General features: G+C 40.9%; 2 protein-coding genes across 4 annotated transcripts in view; one reads left to right on the top strand and one right to left on the bottom strand.

Annotated features, from left to right (window-relative positions):
- The window catches only part of wfs1b (Wolfram syndrome 1b (wolframin)), a 44,460-nt gene extending 39,532 nt beyond the window's left edge, over positions 1–4,928 (bottom strand). Inside the window, exon 1 of the mRNA XM_078538457.1 lies at positions 4,414–4,928. Coding sequence (XP_078394583.1) covers positions 4,414–4,537 — 124 coding nt within the window. The 5' untranslated portion in view covers positions 4,538–4,928. The remainder of the gene's footprint in view (positions 1–4,413) is intronic.
- An 88-nt stretch (positions 4,929–5,016) lies between these two features.
- LOC144678518 (uncharacterized) overlaps positions 5,017–24,056 on the top strand; it is a 49,778-nt gene continuing 30,738 nt past the window's right edge. The window contains exons 1-5 of one of the 3 annotated variants that reach the window (XM_078538360.1): positions 5,373–5,501; positions 11,677–11,769; positions 13,899–14,070; positions 14,640–14,731; positions 17,969–18,141. In XM_078538360.1, the coding sequence (XP_078394486.1) occupies positions 14,042–14,070; positions 14,640–14,731; positions 17,969–18,141 (294 nt within the window). In that variant the 5' untranslated portion in view covers positions 5,373–5,501; positions 11,677–11,769; positions 13,899–14,041. Of the gene's footprint in view, positions 5,502–11,676; positions 11,770–13,898; positions 14,071–14,639; positions 14,732–17,968; positions 18,142–24,056 lie in introns of all 3 variants that reach the window. The other 2 variants (XM_078538375.1, XM_078538303.1) reach the window with 2 other exon arrangements.

Below are 24,056 nucleotides of genomic sequence, written 5' to 3'. Positions count from 1 at the left end.
TGTAGTAGCTGATTTGCACAGCAAGCTCCCATAATGGGCAATGTGACAGTGGCCAGATATCCTGTTTTTGTGATGTTGATTGAGGGATAAATATTGGTTAGGACACTGGGGATAACTTCCCTGCTCTTCTTCAAAATAGTGCGATGGGATCTTTTATTTGCACCTGAGAGGGCAGACAGAATAGAGCCTCGGTTTAATGTCTCATCTGCAAGACAGCACCTCCAACAGTGCAGCATTCCCTCAGTATTGCACTGGAAATGCCAGCCTTGATTTTTTTTGTGCTCAAATTGAAAGTTTTGAATGGGATATGCTATTCAAATTTGCAGTCACGTTTGAGGAGACCAGGACAGAAATAATAACAAAGGCCGTTCAAAATTGAACTAAATAAGAGATTGGAACAGATTATTGATTCTTGTTTAACACCACCCTTCCTGCTCATTATTCTGGGAGAGTTTGATCCCCCAATTATTTTGCTTTGTCCCCTTTCCTTTGCTAAGTTGCGTCATTCAACAAAAACACTGCAGATGCGCTGAGTACAACACATTTATTAACATCTAAACAGATACAAATTGGCACCTGAGTTTTTACTTCACCAGGTCACTCAAAGTCAATTACAAATGAGAGAGAAAAAGAATGTTCATTGTTATAGTGTCTTTCATATCATCAAAACACCCCGAGGCTTTCAACAGCCCAGTAATTACTTTTGCAATTACTATTCCATGTTTTGTGGTAAAATTTGGGAGCACTATTTAGGCACAGCAAGAATCCCAGAAGGAAACGGTTGCAAACTTGAAAAGACAGAGAAAGTTCAAGTTAACCACAAATCTTTTCGATCTCTTTTTTTTAACCACAATGGGGAGCGGTCTTCTCATAGTAGTGGGCTCTTAAAGATTTGCCAATGCATTGTTTGTGTTTCTTTTGGCCCATTTACTTCACATTTTGCAACAAAAAAAGTTATTTCTACCCTCGTTTCCAAATCCCTCCGTGGCCTCAGCCCTCCACTATTTCTAATCTCCTCCAGCCCGACAATCCTTTGAGGTATCAACACTCCTCTGCTTCTGGCCTCTTGAATATCTCCGGTTATAATTGTTCCCCCGTGCCTCCAGTTGCCTCGGCCTCTGGAATTCCCTCACAAAACTTCTGTCTTTCTAGACCTTTCTTTTCGCCTTTAAGCCACATCTTAAAACTTACCCCTTTAACCAAACTTTTGGCTATCTTCCCTCATATCTCCTTACGTGGCTTGTTGTCAAGTTCTGCTCCTATGAAGGGCCTTGGATTGTTCTATTACATTGAAGGAGCTGTATAAATGCAAGTTGTTGAGTAAAAGAGAGGTTCACTACTAATTGGGGAGGCAAAACCTTTTAGCAGATTTGCATAAATGGATTATCATCTGAGTACTATTTACAAACTACTATTTCTACTAATTATTTTCTATTCATACAACACATATTAAGCATTATTTTGATGAAGTATTAGATGTGTGTTTCACAAGCATGAAGGTCACAACAGTGTAAGTGCTGTAACTGATAGTCAAAATACTCAGATGGATGGGATCTGCACCCAAGGTTTGTTTTGGTTTTTCTTATTTGGTTTTTCTTACAATATCCAGGCTTGGGCTGACAAGTGGCAAGTAACCTTCATGCAACACAAGTGCTAGGCTCCAACAAAAGAGAATCTAACCATCACCCCATGACATTCAATGGCATTACCATTGCTGAAAAACCTATCAACATCCTGGGGTTTATCGTTGACCAGAAACTGAACTGGATTCCAGCATTCATTCTTTCACATAGTGCTGCTGCATTTTAATTACCGCTGCTACTCCTGCCAAGAGATCTGTTGTCATGGTATGTCATGTTTGTCTGTCTTGCACCATCCTCATATATCCACTATAGATCTGCAACCACTCGGTGATGTCCATTATCCAACTATGCCTAGGTCGACTCCTCTTTCTGCTGCGCTCCACTTTGCCCTCTCGAAGAGATCTCTGTAGCTTTTTATCTCTGATCAAATGGCTGAAATACTGACATTTTCTTTTTTGGATCTCACTTTTCAATGGTTCTTTATGTTACTGCAATTTCAAGCACCTTTTCATGTGTCTTACGGTCTGTGTATGGAGTTTTTAAGCATACATCTGAGCATATATGTTTCAAAGGCCTCTATTTTCTTCCACAGATATTTATTTATGGTCCAGGTTTCTGAGGAATACAGGAAAGTGGATATAATGTAGCATCTTATGACTTTTTTTTCCCCATGTTACAAGATTGAGTTTTCTTGTTGTTAACACATCATTCATCTTCACAAAATTACTTCTGGCTTATTCTATCCGACTTCTAATTTCGGCATTGCATCTACCATCTTCTGTTATCATTTGTCCTAAATAGACAAACTTATCCACTTGTTCCAGTGTTACGCCTAATTACAGACTACCATATTTATACTGCTTTTAATTTTGTTGTTGCTTTTCTTTGTGTGCGCCTCTCCCTCTTTTTAGCACCTTAGAAATTCTCGCGTGGGCAAATTCCGCATTTTCAAGGTGTTCACCGGGAAGATAGCATTATATAGGATAACAACATAAGGTCAGAAATGGGGATGTTTGTTGATGATTGTACAGTGTTCAGCACCATTCGTGACTCCTCAGATACTGAAGTAGTCCATGTGCAAATGCAGCAAGACCTGGACAATATCCAGGCTTGGCCTGACAAGTGGCCCCACAAGTGCCAGGCAATAAGTATCTCCAACAAGAGGGAACCTAAACATCACCCCATGACATTCAATGGCATTACCATTGCTGAGTACCCCACTATCAACATCCTGGGGCTTATCATTGACCAGAAACTGAACGGGGCCAGCCATATAAATACTGTGGCTACAAAAGCAGGTCAGAGGCTAGGAATCCTGCAAGCGTGTAACTCACCTCCTGACTCCCCAAAGCCTGTCCACTATCTACAAGGCACAAGTCAGGAGTGTGATGGGATACTCTTTACTTGCCTGGATGAGTGCAGCTCCATAAATACTCAAATAGCTCGACAACATCTAGGACAAAGCAGCCCGCTTGATTGGCACCCCATCCACCACCTCCATCATTCACTCCCTCCACCACCGGCACACAGTGGCAGCAGTGTGCACTATCTACAAGATGTACTGCAGCATCTTAACAAGGCTCCCCCGACAGCACCTTCCAAACCTGCGATCTCTACCATCTATAAGGACAAGGGCAGCAGATGCATGGGAGCACCAACACACTGCAAGCCACGCACTATCCTGGCTTGGAACAACATCAGCGTTCTTCCACTGTCACGGGTCAAAATCCTGAAGCTCCCCCTCAAATAGCACTGTGGATATACCTACGCCATATAGACCACAGCGGTTCAAGGCTCACCACCACCTTCTCAAGAGCAATTAGGGATGGGCAAAATGCTAGCTAGAGATATTCGTATCCCATGAAAGAATTTAAAAAATGCATCAGATCAACACCTCAGCCTTCTCCTTTTTAGAGAAAAAGAGACCTAGCCTGTGATTTTGCATGTCCCAAAATATACGGATGGATAATTGCAGCTGTATGCCTACAATGCACTCTCCTTTGTGAGCATAAGATCCACCCTTCGATGTTTAAGTTGATCTATAATATCAACTAACTTTTTTTAAATCAAAGTCAATTGGAACAACTGACTTTTTTACATCCAGCATTAATTATGGGCTTTCTCATCTTCTCTTCAGGTAAAGGTGCAGACCTGCCTTTTCACTTTACAAATCTGTACTGACCCGCTGTGTGCTTTCTGTTTCTAATTTCTTTACGTTCTGATGACCGCTCTCACAAAAGTGGCATTTCACACAGGATTATCTCTGGAACAACCCGGTTTTGAAAATTCTGCTGTGCAGTTTGCGCAATTTCCATCAAAAATTCATAACCGACTCATGACGATTATCAAAGAATACGGTTAGATCAATGAGCAAAAAGCAATTTTGCATAAAACCGCAGCTTCAACTGATAGAACCACCTGCAAAATCACTCATACGGTTCATTTCTACCAAGTGGGGATTCTGCTATTTGCAGTTTAACGACAAGTGACGCAAATAATCTGCCTAATACATACTCACACATGTACAAACAGTACATACAGGATGCACATAGAAGGTACACAATTTAAAGCATACCACACTTTCGCCCTGCCAAGAAATGCGTGCACAGCTCTTTTAATTTCGCAAACTGTAGTGCAAAGATTTGTCGAACATTTTTTTTCTCTCACGGAAAATGTACTTTAAAACTAACCCCCGATTCATGGTGCAAAGTCATTTGGCTCACGCACGACATTCGCTGTTATGATTGTGACAGGGACCATTAGCAATGGACAGTTTTCCCCTTGAGGCTTGTGGCTGCGAACATCCGGACGCACTGCAGCGGATACTGACCGTCCTCTGCCGCCGCCGTGAAGGCGGGCGGCGCGGGCTGCAACCCATCCCGGTGCCCGTCTCCCGCAGCGGCGTTCAGCTGCGACTTGCCCTGCTGCGGGGTCGGGAGCTGCTCTGCCTGCATCTCCTCCGAGGCGTCGCCGCTGCAGTCTGGCTGAAGCCCCGTCCACAAGGGCGCGGCCCCGCCCCCTCGGGCACTGACCTCACCGCGCGACGAGCCGACGGTTGGACGGAGCGCGCCGCAGCCTTCCAACGCTTCTCTGTGACGACAGGACGGAGCGGCGAACGTTGACGAATGTCGAGCTCGAGGCTCCTCCCTCCTCCTCCACCTGCCCACGCCCCCAAAATGAATCCTGCAGAGCGAATCGTTTTTTCTTCATTGAAACCGACTGAACTCCTGTTCCGTATTTGCGGCAACACCAAGCGCCTTTGGCTTCTGGCTCGGAGGGAGGGAGGGATGTGGTGGATGTGGTGTTTTGTGAACTGATAGCCGCGAATGGATGAAGGTTGTTGTTACCACCACCACCACCGTCGTCGTCCTAACGGACAGTGGAACGCCGGGCTCTCCGGGGGCGTGCGCTGCCAGGCGATGTCGCGCGCGCCCGCACCGCCAAGCCACGCCCCCTCCCCGGCGCACCCGCCGGGGGTCGTATTCGATTGGCTGCCGCGAATGTTCGCCCAGCCCTCTTCCCCGGGGTGGGGGGGAGAAGGCTGATCTGATTGGCCGTGTTGGGCGGGCGCTCGCGCTCGCGCTCGGTGCCGGGCAGCGTTCTGCTGCGCGTGGGCATGGAGCTGGAATCGGAGGAGATGGAAGGAGCTGGGTGCCCGCAGGCCCTGCCGCGGGCTGACTTCACTCTGTCCCCTTTCGCCACCGTTCAGCTGAGCAGGAAAGCGGCCGCTGCTGCCGCAAGGACGGACCCGGCCCCTTGCTCTGCCGGCGGCGGAGGAGGAGGAGGAGGAGGAAGCGGCGCTGTGACGGCCTATAGCGGCGGCGGCAGCAGCAGCAGCAGCGCGGGCGGGGACTCGGCCACTTTCATCGAGAGTGTGCCGGTCACAGTCTCGCTGGAGAATCTGGATGGTCAGCACAGGTACTGGGGCGGGGGTTGTCACTGCATCTACACACAATGCACAGTTCTGAAACTGGCCCTTCGGCCCAGCCAGTTTGTGCTGGTGTTCATTGCTGCGCACCAGTCATTACACCTAACCTCATCTCAGCCCCTCAGCGCATCTTTCCATCCTATTAGTAAATGTAGAGGAGCAAACCAACAGAAAATAAAACCAGAGATGGAAGGGGAGAGCAAGGAGCGTTTGAGATAGTGAGTCAAGGTGCAGTACCTGAAGCACCAGGGAGAGACCGTTCAGGTGGCACTATTTGTGGCAAGGGAGCCACTCAGCCATCTATCCCTTTTGAAACACCAGCCAGTTGAGCTTTGCAGGGGCTGGATTCAACAACCACTTGCATTTATACAATAACAACTCGTATTTATTTAATTAATGCTTTTAAGGCAATAAAATCCCCCAAGGTGCTTCACAGGTGCATTATAAAATGAAATTAGACACTGAGCAATGTAATGAGACATTAGCTCAGATAATCAAAAGCTTTGTCGAAGAGGTAGGTTTTAAGGAATGTCTTAAAGGAAAGTGAGGCAGAAAGGTGTAGGGAGGGAATTCCAGAGCTAGGAGCCTAAATAGCTTTGAAGGTCTGGCCACCAGTGGGGGACCAAATAAAATCAGCATTGCTCAGGAGGCCGGAATTAGATGAGCACAGATATCTTGATGGATTGTGAGATTAGGGACGAGGATGGTGAGCCCATGGAGAGAATTGAAAACAAAAATGAGAATTTTAACATCAAACCGTTGCTTGACTGGGAGCCAGTGTAGGGCAACAAGTACAGGGGTGATAGGTGAATGGGACTTGATGCGAGTTAAGACACGGGAAACAGAGTTTTGGATGACCTCAAGTTTTTGAGGACAGAATATGGGAGACAAGCCAGGAGTGTGTTGGACTATTCAGGTCTTGAGATAATAAAGGCATGGATGAGTCTTTCAGCATCAGATGAGCTGAAAGAGTGGATATAAGCAACCTTGAAGATGATGCAAATATGTGGGGTCTCGCTCTTCTAGGGGTCAAATATTGCACCATGGTTGCAAACAGACTATTTAATCTCAGATTGTTTCCAGGGATGGAGTAGATAACTATGGAACGGAGTTTGGAGTGGGCACCAAAAACGAGGCTCTAGTCTTCCCATTATTTAATTGGAGAACATTTCCACTCATTCAGTATTGGATGTCGGACATGCAGTCTAATAATTTAGCAACAATGGAGGCTTTGAAATAGGTGGTGGTGAGGTAGAGCTGAGTATAGCGTGCATGTGAAAACTAACACTGCTTTTGAATGATGGTGACGAAGGACAGCATGTTGATGAGAAATAGGAGGGGGCCAAGGATAGACCCTTGGGAGGACACAGAGATAACAATGCAGGTACAGGAAGAGAAGCCATTGCAAGTAATTCTCTGGCTTGATTAGATAGATAAGCATAGAACCAGCTGAGAGCAGTGGATGACATTGGAGAGGGATTGAATAGAATGGGGTGGTCAACTATGTCAAAGGCTGTAGATGGATTGAGAAGGACAAGGAAGAACTGTTCACCTTTGTCATAGTCACATAAGATGTCATTTGTGACTTTGAGACACATTGCAGTACTGTGACAGGAGCGGAAACCTGCTTGGATGGATTCAAACATGGCGTTCCAGGAAAGACGAGAATGGATTTTGGAGGTGACAATATGTTCAAGAGTTTTGGAGAAGAAAAGGTTGGAGATAGTGATTTGCAAGGACTGTGGTGGCAAATTCAAAGGAGAGATGGACAACACCTGAAGAGAGAGAACTGGTAACAATAATTGGCTAACATGGGGGACCAGGAGGGGAAATTGGGTGACCAGCAGTTTAATGGGAATAGAATCAAGGGAGCAGGAGGTGGGCCTCATGGACAAGATGAACTTGGAGAGGGCATGAAGGAAGATAAAGAAACTAGAGAAAGATGTGAGTTCAGGGTTAGGGCAGTGGGCCACTTGGGGGCTTGCACTTTTTGTTAGCGCTGAGAGTGGGGAAGACGGGAGAAGGTTTTAAGATGGTTTTGCAGTAGAGACGTGAAGTCGGGGATTCTTTTTGCATTCCAACATTATCCTGGAATAGTGAGCAGTTTTAGCAGATGAGAGCAGGACTTTGTAGTGCTTTGTGGTCCAGCCAGACCTGGCGGTGGATGGCTAAACCAGCTATCTGCCACATTCATGAACTGAAGGGAGCAGAGATGAGGGCCATACCAGGGGACGAACAAGGTGCGAGAGTGATAGTTTGATACAGCTCACTTAACAGAGTAAAACATTTCAAGGTGCTTCATAGGAGCATAAGTAGACAGATAGTTGATGCAGAATCACATAAGTAGATTTTAGGATATGGTGGCCAAATATTTGGTCAAACGGCTCAGTTTTAAGAAGCATCTTAAAGGAGGAAAGAGAGAGAAAGGTGTGATGTTTAGGGATTTTGCTAATCCAATTCAGGATGCCATAATTTTTATGCTGACAATTGGGTTTTTTTTCCCCACAGATGTTTAATATTCTGGAGATAAGTTGAATAAATTGACTTGACTTCATGCAGGGGAAAAAAAAGGTGTGCAAAACATCTGGATCTTCTCTGAACTGGTGCCACTTAATTTGACAACATGAGCAGTGCCATTGATTTACAGTGATCCAATAAATAAATTTAATTTTTAAGATTAATTTACTATTTTCTACAGTGCCTTGAGGGATTGTCTTTTTGCAAGTCACTTGGATGGAAAATATAGTTGAGCGTTTGATTCATTGGTTTTGGGAAGCAGGATGATTATTTTGCTTCAGTATTTACCCGGAAGGCGGATCAAATGAAAATGTCATCAGAATTTGAGAGTAAAAATGATATAACTGCATTTAAATAAAGAGGAGAAATATTAGGTCATTATAGTCAAATTTAGAGGATAAACGCCTCAGTTCATATGAATTTCATTCACACATTCTTTAAAAAAAATCTAGTTAGGAAACACTGAAATAAAAACAGAAAATGCTGGTAAAACACAGCAGCTCTGACAGCATCTGTGGAGAGAGAAACAGAGTTAACGTTCCAAGTCCGTATGACTCTTCTTCAGAGCTGAAGAGAAGTAGAAATGTGATGAAATTTATACTGTTTAAGGGGGATGGAGCAGGTGAAGCTGGATAGAAAGTTAGCAATAGGTGGGGGCTAAGGAGAGATTGACAAAGATGTCATGGACACAAGACAAAGGGAGTGTTAATGGTGGTGGTAAGGGCTAAAGAAGGCGCTGAAGATTTCCAGCATCTGCACAATTTTGCTTTTATCTAGGTAGGAAATACTACTGCACATATGTAATAATTGATTGGAAAAAGGTGCGATACCAAAGGACTAGTGGATAGATTCAACGCCATGCCTTTATTAATGAAAGGAGAAAGAATATGTCTGGGGAACTAGAAACCAAACAGCTTCACATCAGTGGTAAGAAACATAATGGAATCCCTACCAAAGGAGAAAATAGAAAATACCTAGCAACCAAAACTATAAAATTGAGTAGTCAACATGGATTACACAAGGGAAAGTCTTGCTCATCCAACCTCATTGAAATCTTTGGAGAGACAACAGAGAGTAGATGTGGGTAATGCAACAGGTATAATATATCTAGATTTCTAAAAGACCTTTAATTTACCACACAATAGGCTAATAAATAAGGTCAGCGCGTACAGAGTGAGGGGGTCACGTAATAGATAGCTAGCCAGTTGAAAGACAAAGCAAAGTGTAGGGCTAAAGGGTAGCTATTCAGAGTGGCAGAATTCCACAAGAATCAGTGCTGGAACCACTTTTCACAATTTGTGATAATTTATGCTTTGGATTCAAAAGCACAATTTCCAGTTTTGCGGATAATACCAGCATGGAAGAAGAGTCAAAACTGAGGAGGGCTGAAACAACCTTAATAAATGTTCAGAATAGGCGTATAATTTGCACGTTCGTTGTGGATAAGTGTAAGGTATTATACCTTGGCAACAGAAACAAGGAGGTAGCATATTAGAAAATAAGAATCTAAATGGAGAGGCGTAAAGGAACCTGAGGGTGCAAATATGCAATCACTAAAAGTTGCGATGCAGATTAGTAAGGCTGTAACAAAAGCCAACTAAGCACTAAGGCTTATTTCTAGAGGGATAGAATTGAATAGAGAGGTGATGCTAAGTCCAGAGCAAACCTTGGCTAGATCACACTTGAAGTATTGTTTTAAGTACTGGTTGCCATATTATAAGAGGATATGGAGAGAATGCTGAAAAAAATTTACAAGGGTGATGCCAGAACTGAGAGGTTCCAACCATTAGGAAAGGACGAGCTATCTGGGTCTCTAGGAGAGAAGTGACCAAATAGAGATCTTTAAAATTATGAAAGATTTTGATGGCGTTGTCATAGCGTTACCACTTGTGGGAAAGAGCAAAATTAGATGTCATCAATGTAAGTTGGTCACTATAAAATCAAATAGGGAATTCAGAAGAAATGTCTTTACCTGGAGAGTGCTGAGAATGTGGAGTTTGCTGCAATAGGCAGTGGCTGAGGTGAATAATATACTGATAGATGTGCCTAAGGGGAAGCTAGTTAAGCATACAAAGGAAAAGGTAATAGTGGGTTATGCTGAAAAGTTAAATGAGGGTGGACAAGGAGGAAATGGAGTGGAGCATTACCGCAGGCATGGCCTGTTTCTTTGCTGTATATTCCAAAGTGAGGCAAATCCTGTGTATTTTTTTGAAGAGTACTTTGGCTTAAGGAATTTCTACTGGTGTTTTCTGGATTCAATGCGTCCTTTTTTTTCACATGGAAACTGCAAATCCTTGACTTTGACCACATGCAATACCACTGTACGTGAAATTTTGTGTTATAATCATTTACCCAAGTAACAAAATCCTGCATTTGATGCTGCATTATGACAGATTCCTGTTAACAAAATAATTGCTTCTGTATTATGTAAAATAACTCACTGTTTGAAATGTATCACAACACAGTAACGCCTCCAGAGTTCAAGCAACGGTAATTCACCATTGAACTTTCCTCCCGCTTTTCACAGCTGAATCACTCGATACATTAAGTTGTAGTTTGTTGTTTTTCTTTTCAAAACTTGTTCAGATTTTCATGCCTACATATAATATATTTTTGTTTATAGTGTGTGCAAGAAGCTTTGTCACTGGTTGGTTGGCGAATTCTCTCGATTAAGATCGTTTGACAGTACAAATATATCATTGTTAGGAATTTTGTTATGGCATTGGTAAATGTCCGAAGTACTACTTGCTGACACTGCAGCATCTAATACAGTATTTTCTTTAGGATGCATTAACATCAAATTCATGGAATATTTTCAGGACTAATGCATCTCTTCTGTTCAAGTTTGAGGGGAATAATATTAACTGCAGAAATTGGTGGATAAATCAAACCATCACATTTGGTGTTTAACTTATGCTTTGAGATAAGGCTGCTGTGTTTAACTTGCACCTGATTTTGGATGCATTTTTATAGTACAATTTTGTAGTAACTGTCAGGAGCTAATAATGTGTTTATTTAGATTGTTTCAGTATGACTGAAAATATACAATCTTTAGAGCTGCATGTTTTCACTTTACTCTCTCTGTTTATTGTGGGGGAACTGAAGTCAGGAATTGTGTGAATTAGTTGGTGTTATTTATCGATGGTAGCTGAATTATGAATTTCACAGGTCTTCTAAATTCATCGTTTAACACAGCTCCTTCATTTTTTGATTTTTACATATATTTTAAACTAGAGTTGATTTTTTTAAAATTAAAGTTAGTAGGTTTTCCTCATTAAAATAATTGTTCTTTGCCTTGTGCAGTTCACCTGTGCTGCTATCTGTTCTCGACATAATGAGAATTCTGCTATTTTTTCTAAGCAAAACAGTCATTTAACCTACAATCGCAAATGTTATTTGTCTGCACCTAAAGACATACATATATCTCTTACATATTTTTGCTGATAAACATTTTCACCAAATACATTTGCATACAGCAGAGGTTTATGCTTAGTCTAATTCTGCATATTTTCTAATAAAAGATGGTTCTGATACTTATACATATATATGTGCAGCAAAATCTCTCCAGTGCAACTTTTTTGATAGAGAAAAATAAGTTTTAGAATTTATTGATGAATTCTAAAACTTTGCATTTTTTTCCCCATCAAGGGAGGCACATTGGCCAAGGATGAGAGATACAGTTTGGAAATTGTGTTGACTTCGTAGACGGTATACAATCACACAAGGCTTCAAACCAAGAAGGTACCATCACTAACAGAAAATACATCAATAGAATACAAAAACACAACGCAACTCCAAGCTGTCTGCCTTACCAGGATAAATTGGCTGCCACAGTTGAGCTGCGGTTTTGATTTTTTTTTTAATTAATGTTTCATCGGATAATGGAGAGCCAACAGTCCTTTTCACTAACTTCTCTCCAAAAGATTATTGGATGCCCGGATTCTATCCATCCCACCTCATTTCACCACCCAAACTTGGGCTTTTTATACTGTCAATAGCATCATAAGTGTGTATTTTTGGTATAGGAAAGCCTGAGGCTTGAGAATGAAGACAAGTTGCATACAAATAGTTTGAATTACTCTTTTTCTCCTTGAACTCTTTTTTTTCCTATTCTCTGTTTCTCCTGTTAATCTTTGATACCTCCCAGTTATGATGAAAGGTCATTGCCTTGAAATGTTCACCCTTCCTCTTGCCTGGCCTGTTAAGTGTCTTCAGCATTTTCTGTTTCTGTTTCAAATTTCCAGCTTCTGCGGTATTTTGCTTTTTGAAATATATCTTTAAATGCGCAGTTGATTTGTATCTGACAAATTGGTGTCAGTCAGCCCAGAGCGAAGTGACAGCTTCATACCTCAAATATTCTGGTTCTGAAAGTGAAACAAATTTTTTATATTTGATCTTGGGATGTGAGCATTGCTGGCAAAGTCAGCATTTGTTACCCATCCTTAATTGCCCTTGAGAAGATGGTGGTGAACCGCCGCCTTGAACTGCTAGAGTCCATGTGATGTAGGTACACCCACAGTGCTGTTAGGAGAGAGTTCCAGGATTTTGACCCAGAGACAGTGAAGGAGTGGCAATATATTTCCAAGTCAGGAAGGTGTGTGACTTGGAGGAAAACTTGCAGTTGCCGGTATTCCCATGTGTCTGCTGCTCTTGTTCTTCTAGGTGGTTAAGGTCACAGGTTTGGAAAGTGCTGTCGAAGGTCTTTGGCAGGGTGCTGTAGTGCTTCTTGTAGATGGTATAAACTGTTGCCACTGAGCGCTGGCAGTGAAGGGAGTGAATGTTTAAGGTGGTGGATGGGGTGCTGATCAAGCAGACTGCTTTCTCTTGCATGGTGTCGAGCTTCTTGAGTGCTGTTGGAACTTCATTCATGCAGGAAGTGGAGAGCATTCCTTCACGCTCCTGATTTGTGCCTTGTAGATGGTGGACAGTCTTTGGGGAGTCAGAAGATGAGTTACTCATCTCAGAATTCCCAGCCTCTGACCTGTACTTGTAGTCACAGTATTTCTGTAGCAGATCCAGTTCAGTTTCTGGTCAAACGTAACCCCCAGGATGTTGATAGTGTGGGATTCAACAATGGTAATGTCATTGAAAGTCAAGGAGAGGCAGATAGATCCTCTCTTGTTGAAGATGGTCATTGCCTGGCACTTGTGTGGTGTGTGTGTTACTTGCCACTTATCAACTGAGCCAAAATGTTGTCCAGGTCTTGCTCATTTGGACATGGAATGCTTCAGCATCTGAGGAGTTGAGAGTGTGAACTAAGCACTGTGCAATCATCAAAGAATGTCCCAACTTCTGACCTTATGATGGAGGGAGGGTCATTGAAATAGCTGAAGATGGTTGAGCCTGGACACTACCCTGGGGAACTCTTGGTCAGAAATGATTAGCCTTCAACAACCACAGACATCTTCCTTTGTGCTACGGAATCTTCCCCCTGATTCTCACTGACTTCAGTTTTGCTAGGGCTCCTTGATGCCACACATGGATTAATACTGCCTTGATGTCAAGGGTAATAGCTCTCTCCTCAACTCTGGAATTCAGTTCTTTTGTCAATGTTTAGGCCAAGGCTGTGGTAAGGCCTGGAACCAAATGGACCCAGTGGAATCCAGACTGAGCATTGATGAGTAATTTATTTAGATATTTATAAAATAAAATAATGCAAAATAAAAACTGATATTACTTCATGCTCACAAACAGAGCTTTTGTGTTCTAGAAAAATTAAACTGCTTCTGAGGGTTTCTCTTAAAAATACGGAAGAAAGGCATGATCAAGATATCCAAGTTGATGATTTCTTTCAGCATTGACAAGTTCTTGTAGCTGCTGTTATCTTAATCACTTAGCTGTATCATTTTCTTTGGTTGTTTTTATTTCAGTGCTTGAGCGATCCTAGTGCTGCAATGTAATGGAGCTAAAATGTGGCCAGTGGTTTTTAACCTCTTCAAAGAAAGGACATCAAAAAGTTTAAAAGAAACCTTGCATAAACATTTTTTAAAGAATTGATCGAGAACATTTTTCCATGTCTGCCAACTTGAGTTTTACACTGAAGTAAGCTTAAAGGTCTTGACTCTGATTTCGTGTATTAATTGGTTCTCTTCTGTATTCCTGAGGAGTGGCTTCCATAAAGCTCCAATGAAACTAATCCCCCTGATATGTTTGCCAGCATTGAGTCCAGGATCCAAAAATTACAACACTGACCTTTGGTTTAAGGCAACCAGGAAATGGAAAATTTTCTTCAGAAGTGCCCATAAAAATGAATCTCAATATTACTCAGATTTGAGTAATTTTAGCAAGCATCAGATATAAAAGTAAGCTAAGAAAATGTAATTGGGGTGGGGAGGGAGGGTGTGGACTTGGTTATTAACCAGAGTAAATCGATTTCTGTTTAAACACTAAAGCAAAGTTATTTTCTTTGCTTTAATTGCTCTGTTTTATGTCTCAGCTAAGACAAGCCCAATCTTGTTGTCGTTTTTGATGTTAAGAAAGTAGTGTTAGCACATGAGGACTGCTGACTAAAAGATTTGCTTTTTGGTTTGCATAGCAAAATAATTAGTGTGATTTAAAATTTGCTTTCCTTACCTGGGGCTTGTTTTGACTGCAATTTTTATTAATTTCAGAATAGTGTGTGTGACTACAGATGCTAATGGAGGTACATTGTCTTATGTTGGCCAGCTGAATTCGGATGCGAATTTGGAACTGCAGGCTGCAGGTAATGTCCTTGTGTACAGTTGCTGGAGATATACTTTAAATCAGTGTTTTTTTATTCCATTTCGGGATGGGGAAATGGGTTAACAGTAAATGTTTCTGTTCGCTTGATAACTAGTTGGCAATGTCCAGTCTGCAGTTTGTTACACATTAAGGAATTGACTAAACGTCATGAAGCAGGAACCACACTGGTTGGAAAAATTAAAAGTGAAAGAACAGACGTTGGCCTGAGCACAGTGGACGCATTCCCAGCTCTGAATCAGAAAGTCATGGATTTCAGCCACACTCCAGAAACTTGAACAGATAATTCAGACTAACATTTCACTCTAATGCTGACAAATACTGCACTGTCAGAGATGTGATCTTTCAATAAGTCTTCCCTTTCAAGCAGATGTAAAAGATTCCACTGCACCATTACATAAGACAAAGGAAAATCTAACAGACAGAAGAAGTTTGACAGTGTTGATGTCCAAGGAGCGAATGATTTAGATTGGCACATTGTGAATTGAATATATCATGGAAGGAAAATGTGCAGGGTGGCACTTTGTAGCTCAGAAGGAGCATGAGAAAAAAGTTCAGAGGAATAACAAACATAACAAATGTCTATAAAACATATGAAGTTTGCTACAATGGTGGAAGTAGTTGGTTAGTGAAATTGGGAACTTGGCATATGGGGAAACAATTGGTATAAGCCATTGTTCTATTTACTGGTACTTCAGCGTGCTACATTGTCTTAGTTTTAAAATGTGTATTGCACAGGTTTTAGCATTTGAATTGTTGAACCCACAAAAGACAACTTCAACTTATAACATTAGAGGAAAGACAAGAAACCAGGAATCAAAATAACGCCCCCCCCCTCCCCTCCCCTTCACCGAGGGCTGAATTTTTTTCAGGGTTTCCTTCCTTAGACAATATAGCAGAAATACCAAACTAAAAACTATAGCATATAGCATCCAATCTCAAGCCAAGAGTTAATCAGATCAAATAGCACGCTAACGATGTGTCAACACTGGATTTAAAAACTGACTTTGCAAATTAATACTTTTATTTGGCAACACATGGCTTGTGCAATAATGGTTCAAAACCAGAACAGAGAAAACATATGGGAACTAGTTAACAGCAGTTTTGATTGAAATGGAAGTTTCCATTATAACCAAAATACTTATCCATAGAATCTATATATAAATTTTTTTTACTCCTCATGAAAAATTCAAGTTGTTCACAATAATTGTGCAAACTGTTTGTAAAATTAAAAAATACATGGTTTGTTGACATTTTTCTGTCTCTCATTCCAGCTCTTGTTCCTCAACTTCCATGTCTCTTTTTCAAAATCATGTTTGCCCTTTGTTTACCTTCTATTACTTTCAAGACTGTGGAGTAATACATTTGTATGAAATCACCAAAGTGACCTCAGCACTTCAACATACAGGATGAAGCCCATACTAACAACAGAACATGACATTGCTCGATTTTGTTCGTCACGTTACAGGAGGCAAGGCGTCACCACCCATGAGTTAAGGTTGCCTGCCCTGCCATCTGAAAAATCTCTGTTCATCACCGAAATTCCCAAATAACAAGCATAAACTAAGATCAGTTTCATCTCGGACTCCCAACTATTTGATACAATGAAACAGAAAGCAGACAGGCATAAGCTCTTTAGGTGGGCCAGTAAAAGACCAAATGAATCTGCATGGTTCTCTTATTTCCCATTGCCTCCCCATCCGCCACCACATGAAACTAAAATGACTGACCTCTCCTCTGGCTGCTGCTCTTATTCTCGGTTTAGGGGGTTTTTCTGGGCCTGTTCCTGGCCATCTTTCTAAGCTTCTGGCAACCTCCATCCTTTTTCTTTTATTTTCCTCTTAGGCCTCATCCCAGTCCCAGAGAATGTCGAAAGTTTGACTCAAACTGGTCGCCGTGGTCCCGGAAATTGCGGAAAGTTTGAGTCGAACGGGTGGTCGTCTAAGATAGTTGCTCCAACTCCTTCAGTGCAGGGTTCCCTACCCCCTGTTCTTGCTGCTGCTCCAACCACAGCTCCTGTCTCTAGAGGAGCAGCAGCATGGGAGAGACAGAATCCGTGAATGGAGGAGCAGCTCCTCATTGATTCTGTCTCCCACACTTGCTCACTTCTCTTCCGCTCCCTGTGCCTCCAGTTGTTCAGCCCAGACCGGAATTATTGCACGAGGACCTTGCTTGAATTTGTTGCCTTCATCTTTACTTTTTCACGGGCTACTGATGGTGTTAAAGGGGTGAATTCACCCGCCTGCCCCCGTTCTCATGTATTTTGAACCCTGAAAAAGACAGATATGAAACACGGGCTATTATCTTTAAAGAAAATATTGATTCCATTTTTTTTTTAAGATTCAGTAGATGTCAAAAGTATAAGAATAGCCATTGATTCCGTCCCGTTTCCTGCAAACAGTCTGAGGTTGGTGCAAACTGTTTGCAACCTTGGAGTCGTATTTGACCCCAGGCTAAGCTTCCAACCACATACCTGTGACATCATCAAGATTGCCTATTTGGCCTCTGTAACATTGCCTCTCTCCGTCCGTGCGTCAACTCATCTGCTAAAACCCTCATCCATGCATTTGTCACCTCTAGGCGATTATACTGTCACTCATCCTTTTCCCCTAAACGATTTCTGTGTTGAACACTCAATATAAACTTTACTTGAGTGATACTTTTGAAATTTGTGTTAATTTTTCTTCAAATAATTTTGGAAAAACAATGAAGTTGCTACTGTTCTAAGCTGAAGAGAAATAAACAGGCAATTGCTCAAGCTGTAGCATTTACTTCCAGCTAACGCAGTCACAGCTGGGAGCAAAAATGCCAAGTTCAAGCCCAGGCTCGTGGAGAAGGCTGAGGCTTTTCAAGTACATTGCAAATTTGAACAACTAAAATTTCCAAGATGGGTGGAGGTTATTTTTTTCATGAAATATGGTTTAGTTGGGTTCACTTTTTCCCTTAATTTTTTTTTGGTATCGTGATTGGCCATTCTACATTAGCTGTTTTGGTAAAGTCCTCATTGGTTTCTCTTTTGCCAGTTTGTTAGCTAGCTTCACTGCTTTTGATTTTCAATTTCCCTACTTATTCTGATTTGTTACTGTTCCACTTTGAGTCAACCAATAAAGTGTAATGTCAAAAATGAAAGCGACAATAAAGTGTTACAGGAGGTGTGTGCAAATGTAAGCTTTTTAAAGTAGGTATTTCACAATGTGTATGTTTTAAAAATATGTTTCAGTGTCTCCACAGCCTTTGCTGCAGCGAGATAGTGTGAGTGCTATTTCAACTGGCAATCCGCTGCTTCAGATTCACCCTTTGGATACAGGGTCACAACGTCTGCAAAGTGTTATTCTGGAGGGACAAGGAGAAGGCAGCAGTGGTACAAAGGAAGTGGAGAATGATGAACCAAAGGTATTTATGTGCGATTGGTGAAATTAGTGGATGTTACAGAGTTCCCAAAGTAAAATAATTGATTTGTATTATTTTACATGCCCAGTATTTTTTTTAAAAATGAAAAATTTGTTTCTTGTCAACTTCTATTTTAAGTTAAAGTAGTAACTTGAGTTAATATGGTCCTGGTGAGAGTACCAATCCTCCCCATGATGACATCATGGCTTTTTATTGGTGCTGTGTCTTTGTTCATTTGGCTCCCCATAGCTTGTTCATATCCAGTGCAGACATGAGAAGACATTAAAGTGAATGATTGTGTTTAAATTGCACTAAAGAAGTCAGATGTTCGCAAACAGATAAACTTAATTTAAGGTATGTTTAAATAATAGGGATGCATTTCTTCTTTTGAAGAACTGGTAATTCTATTTGAGGCGTAAGACTTGTTTGAATGGATGAAGTAGGAATGGGGCCTACTGCAACAATGCAGTGCTGCAAATTGCCTTTTCTGTCCAACACAAGTTAAGACTACTACAAAGAACGTTGTGTTTTATGAATAAACTATCGAAATTTAACCTCTTTTGAATGAGACTATTTCCCAATAGCAAGTTAACCTGTAAACTATGGCGGCAAGTTTGCTTGAATGCTTTAAATAAGGAAGGTTATTTGGATTTTTTAATAGCTTGACTGCTGTATGGTTAGCAAAGAAAGCAAATAATTATTTTTAATTTTGGGAATAAACACTGATTGTAGGATGAGCTTCTTTTGACAATGCATTAGTTTGCATTTTAGGGTGTGTCAATTTTTCCACTTATGGTTATATCCCGAAACAGGTAAAACTGGTAAAAATAGCAACCTTTGGCCAAAGTTTTTAACAACTAAATTGGGGGTGAGGGTGGGCGAGGGGCAGCAGAGGGAAATCGCAAATGTTCCTACTTTGTGCCATGTTCCATTTAATCAGTGCTTCGTGTGATTGAGCTGAAACTAATGCAGCAGTTGTTTACGAAATAAGCCCTGCAGCTTCGATGAAATCTGGTAGTGGATTGACTAATTCACCAATCACTGGAAACATTGAGAATTTGGCTTTAATCTAAAGCTCTATGTGGTAGGAGTGAATGAGAATCAATATGCTGGAGAATTGGGGTTAGATCATATTTGCATTTTTCAAGGATTTTTTTTTTATTCATTCATGGGACCTGGGCTTCACTGGCTGGGCCAGCATTTATTGCCCATCCTTAATTGCCCTTGAGAAGGTGGTGGTGAGCTGCCGCCTTGAACCGCTGCAGTCCATGTGGTATAGGTACATCCACAGTGCTGTTGGGAAGGGAGTTCCAGGATTTTGACCCAGCAGCAGTGAAGGAACTGCTTCCAAGCCAGGATGGTGAGTGACTTGGAGGGGAACTTCCAGGTGGTGTTGTTCCCATCCATCTGCTGCCCTTGCCCTTCTAGATGGTAGTGGTCATGAGTTTGGAAGAGAATTTTACTTTATTATAATTCAAGGAAGTTTGGTAATTCTTGCCGATAAGCAAAAATTAAATTGCTAAACTTAGCCACACAAAATATCAAAAGCAGGAACCACAGTGATTCATACATTTGGTTTACCAAGGTAACAATACCATCTGTAAATAGATGCAACACAATCGGAGGTTTAAATTTAGCAAAATCTAAATACTTAACACAATTATTTTCACAGCAACCTCTCTTTCCCCCCCCCCCCTAATTAGTATCTCTAGTTGTATTTGCAATATATATATTTTATTCATATAATATTTATTATTTTATAATAAGTATTGTTTACATTGACTCAATTAATTTAAAGTGTAATGTACTTGCTTTGGAACTGCAAGTCTGCTGTGGATTTTTTTTGTAGATGATTAACAAATGATCAAATGGACATTATAGAATAGTTCAACCTGAAGTAAAATTTGAGTAGCAAGTTTAATTGACATGGGCTTGGCAATCTAGAACAATGACCTCTTGTAATTATAACTTCCAGTCTGTCAATGTGATGTTTGTATGCATTGGCAGAAGTGAGTGAATAAGTGCCGGTAATTTTGTGTTTGTTACTATAAAATTATAGCCGGGGTGAAAGTGAATTCGATTGGAAGAGTGAAAGAGAAATGTTATCGATTGTTTTGCTAACTTCATAATGTGTAATTAAATTGAAAATAGCTGTGGTAACAGCGTTTAGATTTTGCTAAATTTAAACCTCTGATTGTGTTGCATCTATTTACAGATTGTATCATTTCCTTGGTAAATCAAATGAATGAATCACTATGGTTCCTGCTTTTGATATTTTGTGTGGCTAAAATTTGGCAATTTTGATTTTTGCTTATTGGCAAGAATTATCAAACTTCCTTGAATTATAATAAATTAAAATTCCCTTTATGGTAGGTTCAATTTTCAAATAAACTAAATATCAAACTCTCAACACTGGCAGGCAGTGCATCAGAATTCAAGGTGGGGCTGGGGGAGAATCACAGCCACCTCTTCCCTTCTAATTTGCATCTCTAGTTGTATTTTTCTTCTATCAAAGTAATGTTTTTATAAAGGGAGTTACTTATATTAAAAATAAACCTATGAGTGAGTGAACATTTGATGCAGTATGTTTTCCACATGCTGGGTCATGTGCAGATTACAAGAAAAATTTGAGTCATCTGATTAAACCTGGTGAGGAGGAGGCTGGTTGGTTGTAGGAGTTAGGTGGAATGACTTGTTCTATTTTCTTCTCTTTATTCACTCTTGGATTCACTGGAGAAGCATTTTGTACTTTAGTTTGCTACTTTATAAATTTTTTGTAGCCTCAACTTGAACTGAGAAACTAGCTATCCCCGTTGTGGAAATTACTTGGTTGAAGGCTAAATGTTGGGCAGGACACAGGGAGAGACCCCCCACCGCCGCTGCTCTTTCTCAAAATAATAATATGGAATCTTTTAGGTTCAGCTGAGAGGGCAGCCTTGACTTCCTTTTTACATCTCACCTGAAAGATAGCACCTCCAACAGTGCAGCACACTATCTGTGCCACACTGAAGTGTCAACCTAATTTTTGTGCTCGAGTCACTGTGTAGTGAGACTTGAATCTCTAACGTTTGGCTCAGGCGCACAGTGCTATCATTAATCCACAGCTGACATTTACGCTCATTAACATTGGTCAGTTCCCAGCAGCACCTGAACATTGATGCTGCCAAGTAAATCTTCCTACACATTCCCATAAATACAATGAAAAGAAAATGGATATCACTTGCAAGAAAGAAAACAATACAATAATCAGCTATTTGCTACAGATGTAGCAACTGCCAGGAAGATGCCTTACGACTGTTATAGGACTTACTAAAAATGTCACTGCAACAACGTCAAAGATCAATGGCAGTCAGTCTGTGACATTGAGCACAAACAGTACCAGAACCACAGACTAATTTATTTCTTATGACTGACTGACTTACGGATCTTTGTAAACATAATTGCACTGTTTTCTCAAAATATTCAACATCAAGTTGATAAATAGTGTTCACACTGACATATTTCTGTAGGGTATGTGTTTTCAGAGGAAAAAAACTAAGGCAAGTATTCCAACACCATGATATTTGAAGTAATCAGTTTATATTTTAGGGCGGAATAATGCATTCTGGTTAAAAATCTTTTGACCGGCATGGATGAAAATCTATCTCTGTTTGGTTCCCCTTGGTAGTAAAATTCCTCCTGTCGATTTTAAGTTTAGTGAAAAGTCAGCATGTGCGTAAATCCTTTTATGGTTGTGCTGACCTATTCACCGAATTTCTCTTGCTGATGAAATTAATTTCCACCCCCACCCAACTTTCACCTGAAGCTCAGATCATTTGACAGAAAAAAAATCGCACGTTTTCTGATTATGCCTTAGTGAGGCACAACAAGATGTTTTCCTAAAAAGCAAGAAGTGCTGGGAAAAACTCAGCAGGTCTGGCAACATCTGTGAAGACAGAAACAGTTAACATTTTGAGTCCAATATGACACTTTTTTGGACTGCTGAGTTTCGAAGAAGAGTCATATTGGACTCAAAACGTTAACTCTGTTTCTCTCTCTACAGATGCTGCCAGACCTGCTGAGTTTTTCCCAGCACTTTGCTTTTATTTCACATATCCAGCACCTGCAGTATTTTGCTTTTGAGATGGTTTTTCTACATTTTAAGGTGAAAATTGTTAGTTGTTGTTGCTATCTCTGTACAGTTTCTTACTATCATATCAGCATAACTTGTTGACAGTGATGTAAAATAGCTACTTGCCTGCTGCTATCTTCACTGCAAATGAGTGTTAAATTATTTTCTTTCTTGTAAGCGAAATAGATATTTCTTTAATGATTTTAAAGGTTTTAAACTAAAATGCATTTGGAAAGGCTTGATCCAAAATACCGCCCTATACTTTTCAATCCAGCCTGAGAATGTGAATTTGCTGATGAAAAAAATCAATTGGTGTAAAGGCAGAAAGATCTGTGGTTGATGTCAAACCCTATTTTTAGACACAGGGAAGTTCATCTTTGCATCTGATCTGTTGTGAGACGACATCTGTACAGAAAACACCTGTTTTTGTGATATAACTTGGTAACAATTAAGGAAAGCAAAATCAATTTCCCATCGTTGCACTCCTACGCACTGAATTAAGCTAACCAGCAAAAAAGGAATTGCTCAATACAGTGAGAACATTGGATAAATTTAGGAGAACTGTGCACCACAGAAAGATTTGGTCAGTATTGCAGTTTGATTGTAACACGGGTTCTGGTGTCAAATTATATTGTAGTGCTAGTAACAGTGCAATAACATTGTTACTGTTTCATCTACATCGCCAGCATTTCCACCATTTAATGAAATAAAGCAACGTAGTTTTAAAAATAGAACATGCAGCGCAGTAAGGAATCTCTGGTAGTGAGATTTTTAGCACCAGTTTGACCTTGAGGCCTGTTGACATTCATAAGCAGCTTCAGTGTCACTCCTTGCTTAAGACGATAGTAAGAAATGCTTGATGGAATTACAGTGTTGTCACTCACTAGAAACCGTCAATTATCCAATTACGCAATCTGAACTTTAATACTCGCCTTTGTACCTTGCGTTGCTGGTACCTTTTAAGGCTGCTGTACAACAACATATTCTGTGATAAAGGAGTTTTTTTAATGGTAGTTAAGTATGGCCAAGTTGTGCTGAAAGATATATTTTTTAGTCCCGGGCAAGGATCTGCCCATAATTTTACTTCTGAGCAAAACAAGTTTGAGTCAAACCAGGTGCCATCATGGTTGAAAAAATGCACGAAGAAGATGAGGTAAGTCAGGGAATAATCATTATTTGGCACCAAGCCTGGATTTTATTTGATTTTTGGCTGTGCTGTACACAATTTGAGTGAATTCTCTCTTGATGGGAATGGTAGCATGTGGGTCTGGAGTCAAATAATGTGATGGTTTTTAATGACCCAGAGTCATGAGTTCAATTCTCATTGAGATGTGAGGAACTTAAATTCAATTAACTAAATAAACCTGGGATTTAAAAACTAGTGCCAGTAATGGTGACCATGTAACTTTTGGATTGACCTGAAACTCATTGTCACTAATGTCCCTTAGGGAAGGAAATCCACTGTGCTCACCCTTTACCCTCTCTGACCTTTGCTACGTATCTGGAGTCACATGATGTGTTTTTCTTATTCTTTCGTGGGAGATGGGCATCACTGGCAAGGCCAGCATTTGTTGCCTGTCCCTAATTGCCGTTGAGAAGGTGGTGATGAATTGCCTTCTTGAGCCTTTCTGTAGCAGTTTGGTACAACTGAGCGGCTTGCTAGGCCATTTCAGAGGGCAGTTAAGAGTCAACGATATTGCTGTGGGCCTGGAATCACATGTAGGCCAGACCAGGTAAGGACAGCAGATTTCCCTCCTTAAAGGAAATTAGTGAGCCAGATGGTTTTTACGACAATCAATGATAGTTT

This window comes from Cetorhinus maximus, chromosome 1, assembly GCF_964194155.1.
Source record: "Cetorhinus maximus chromosome 1, sCetMax3.hap1.1, whole genome shotgun sequence".
NCBI classification, from domain to species: domain Eukaryota; kingdom Metazoa; phylum Chordata; class Chondrichthyes; order Lamniformes; family Cetorhinidae; genus Cetorhinus; species Cetorhinus maximus.
This window is presented reverse-complemented; position numbering and strand designations above follow the sequence as displayed.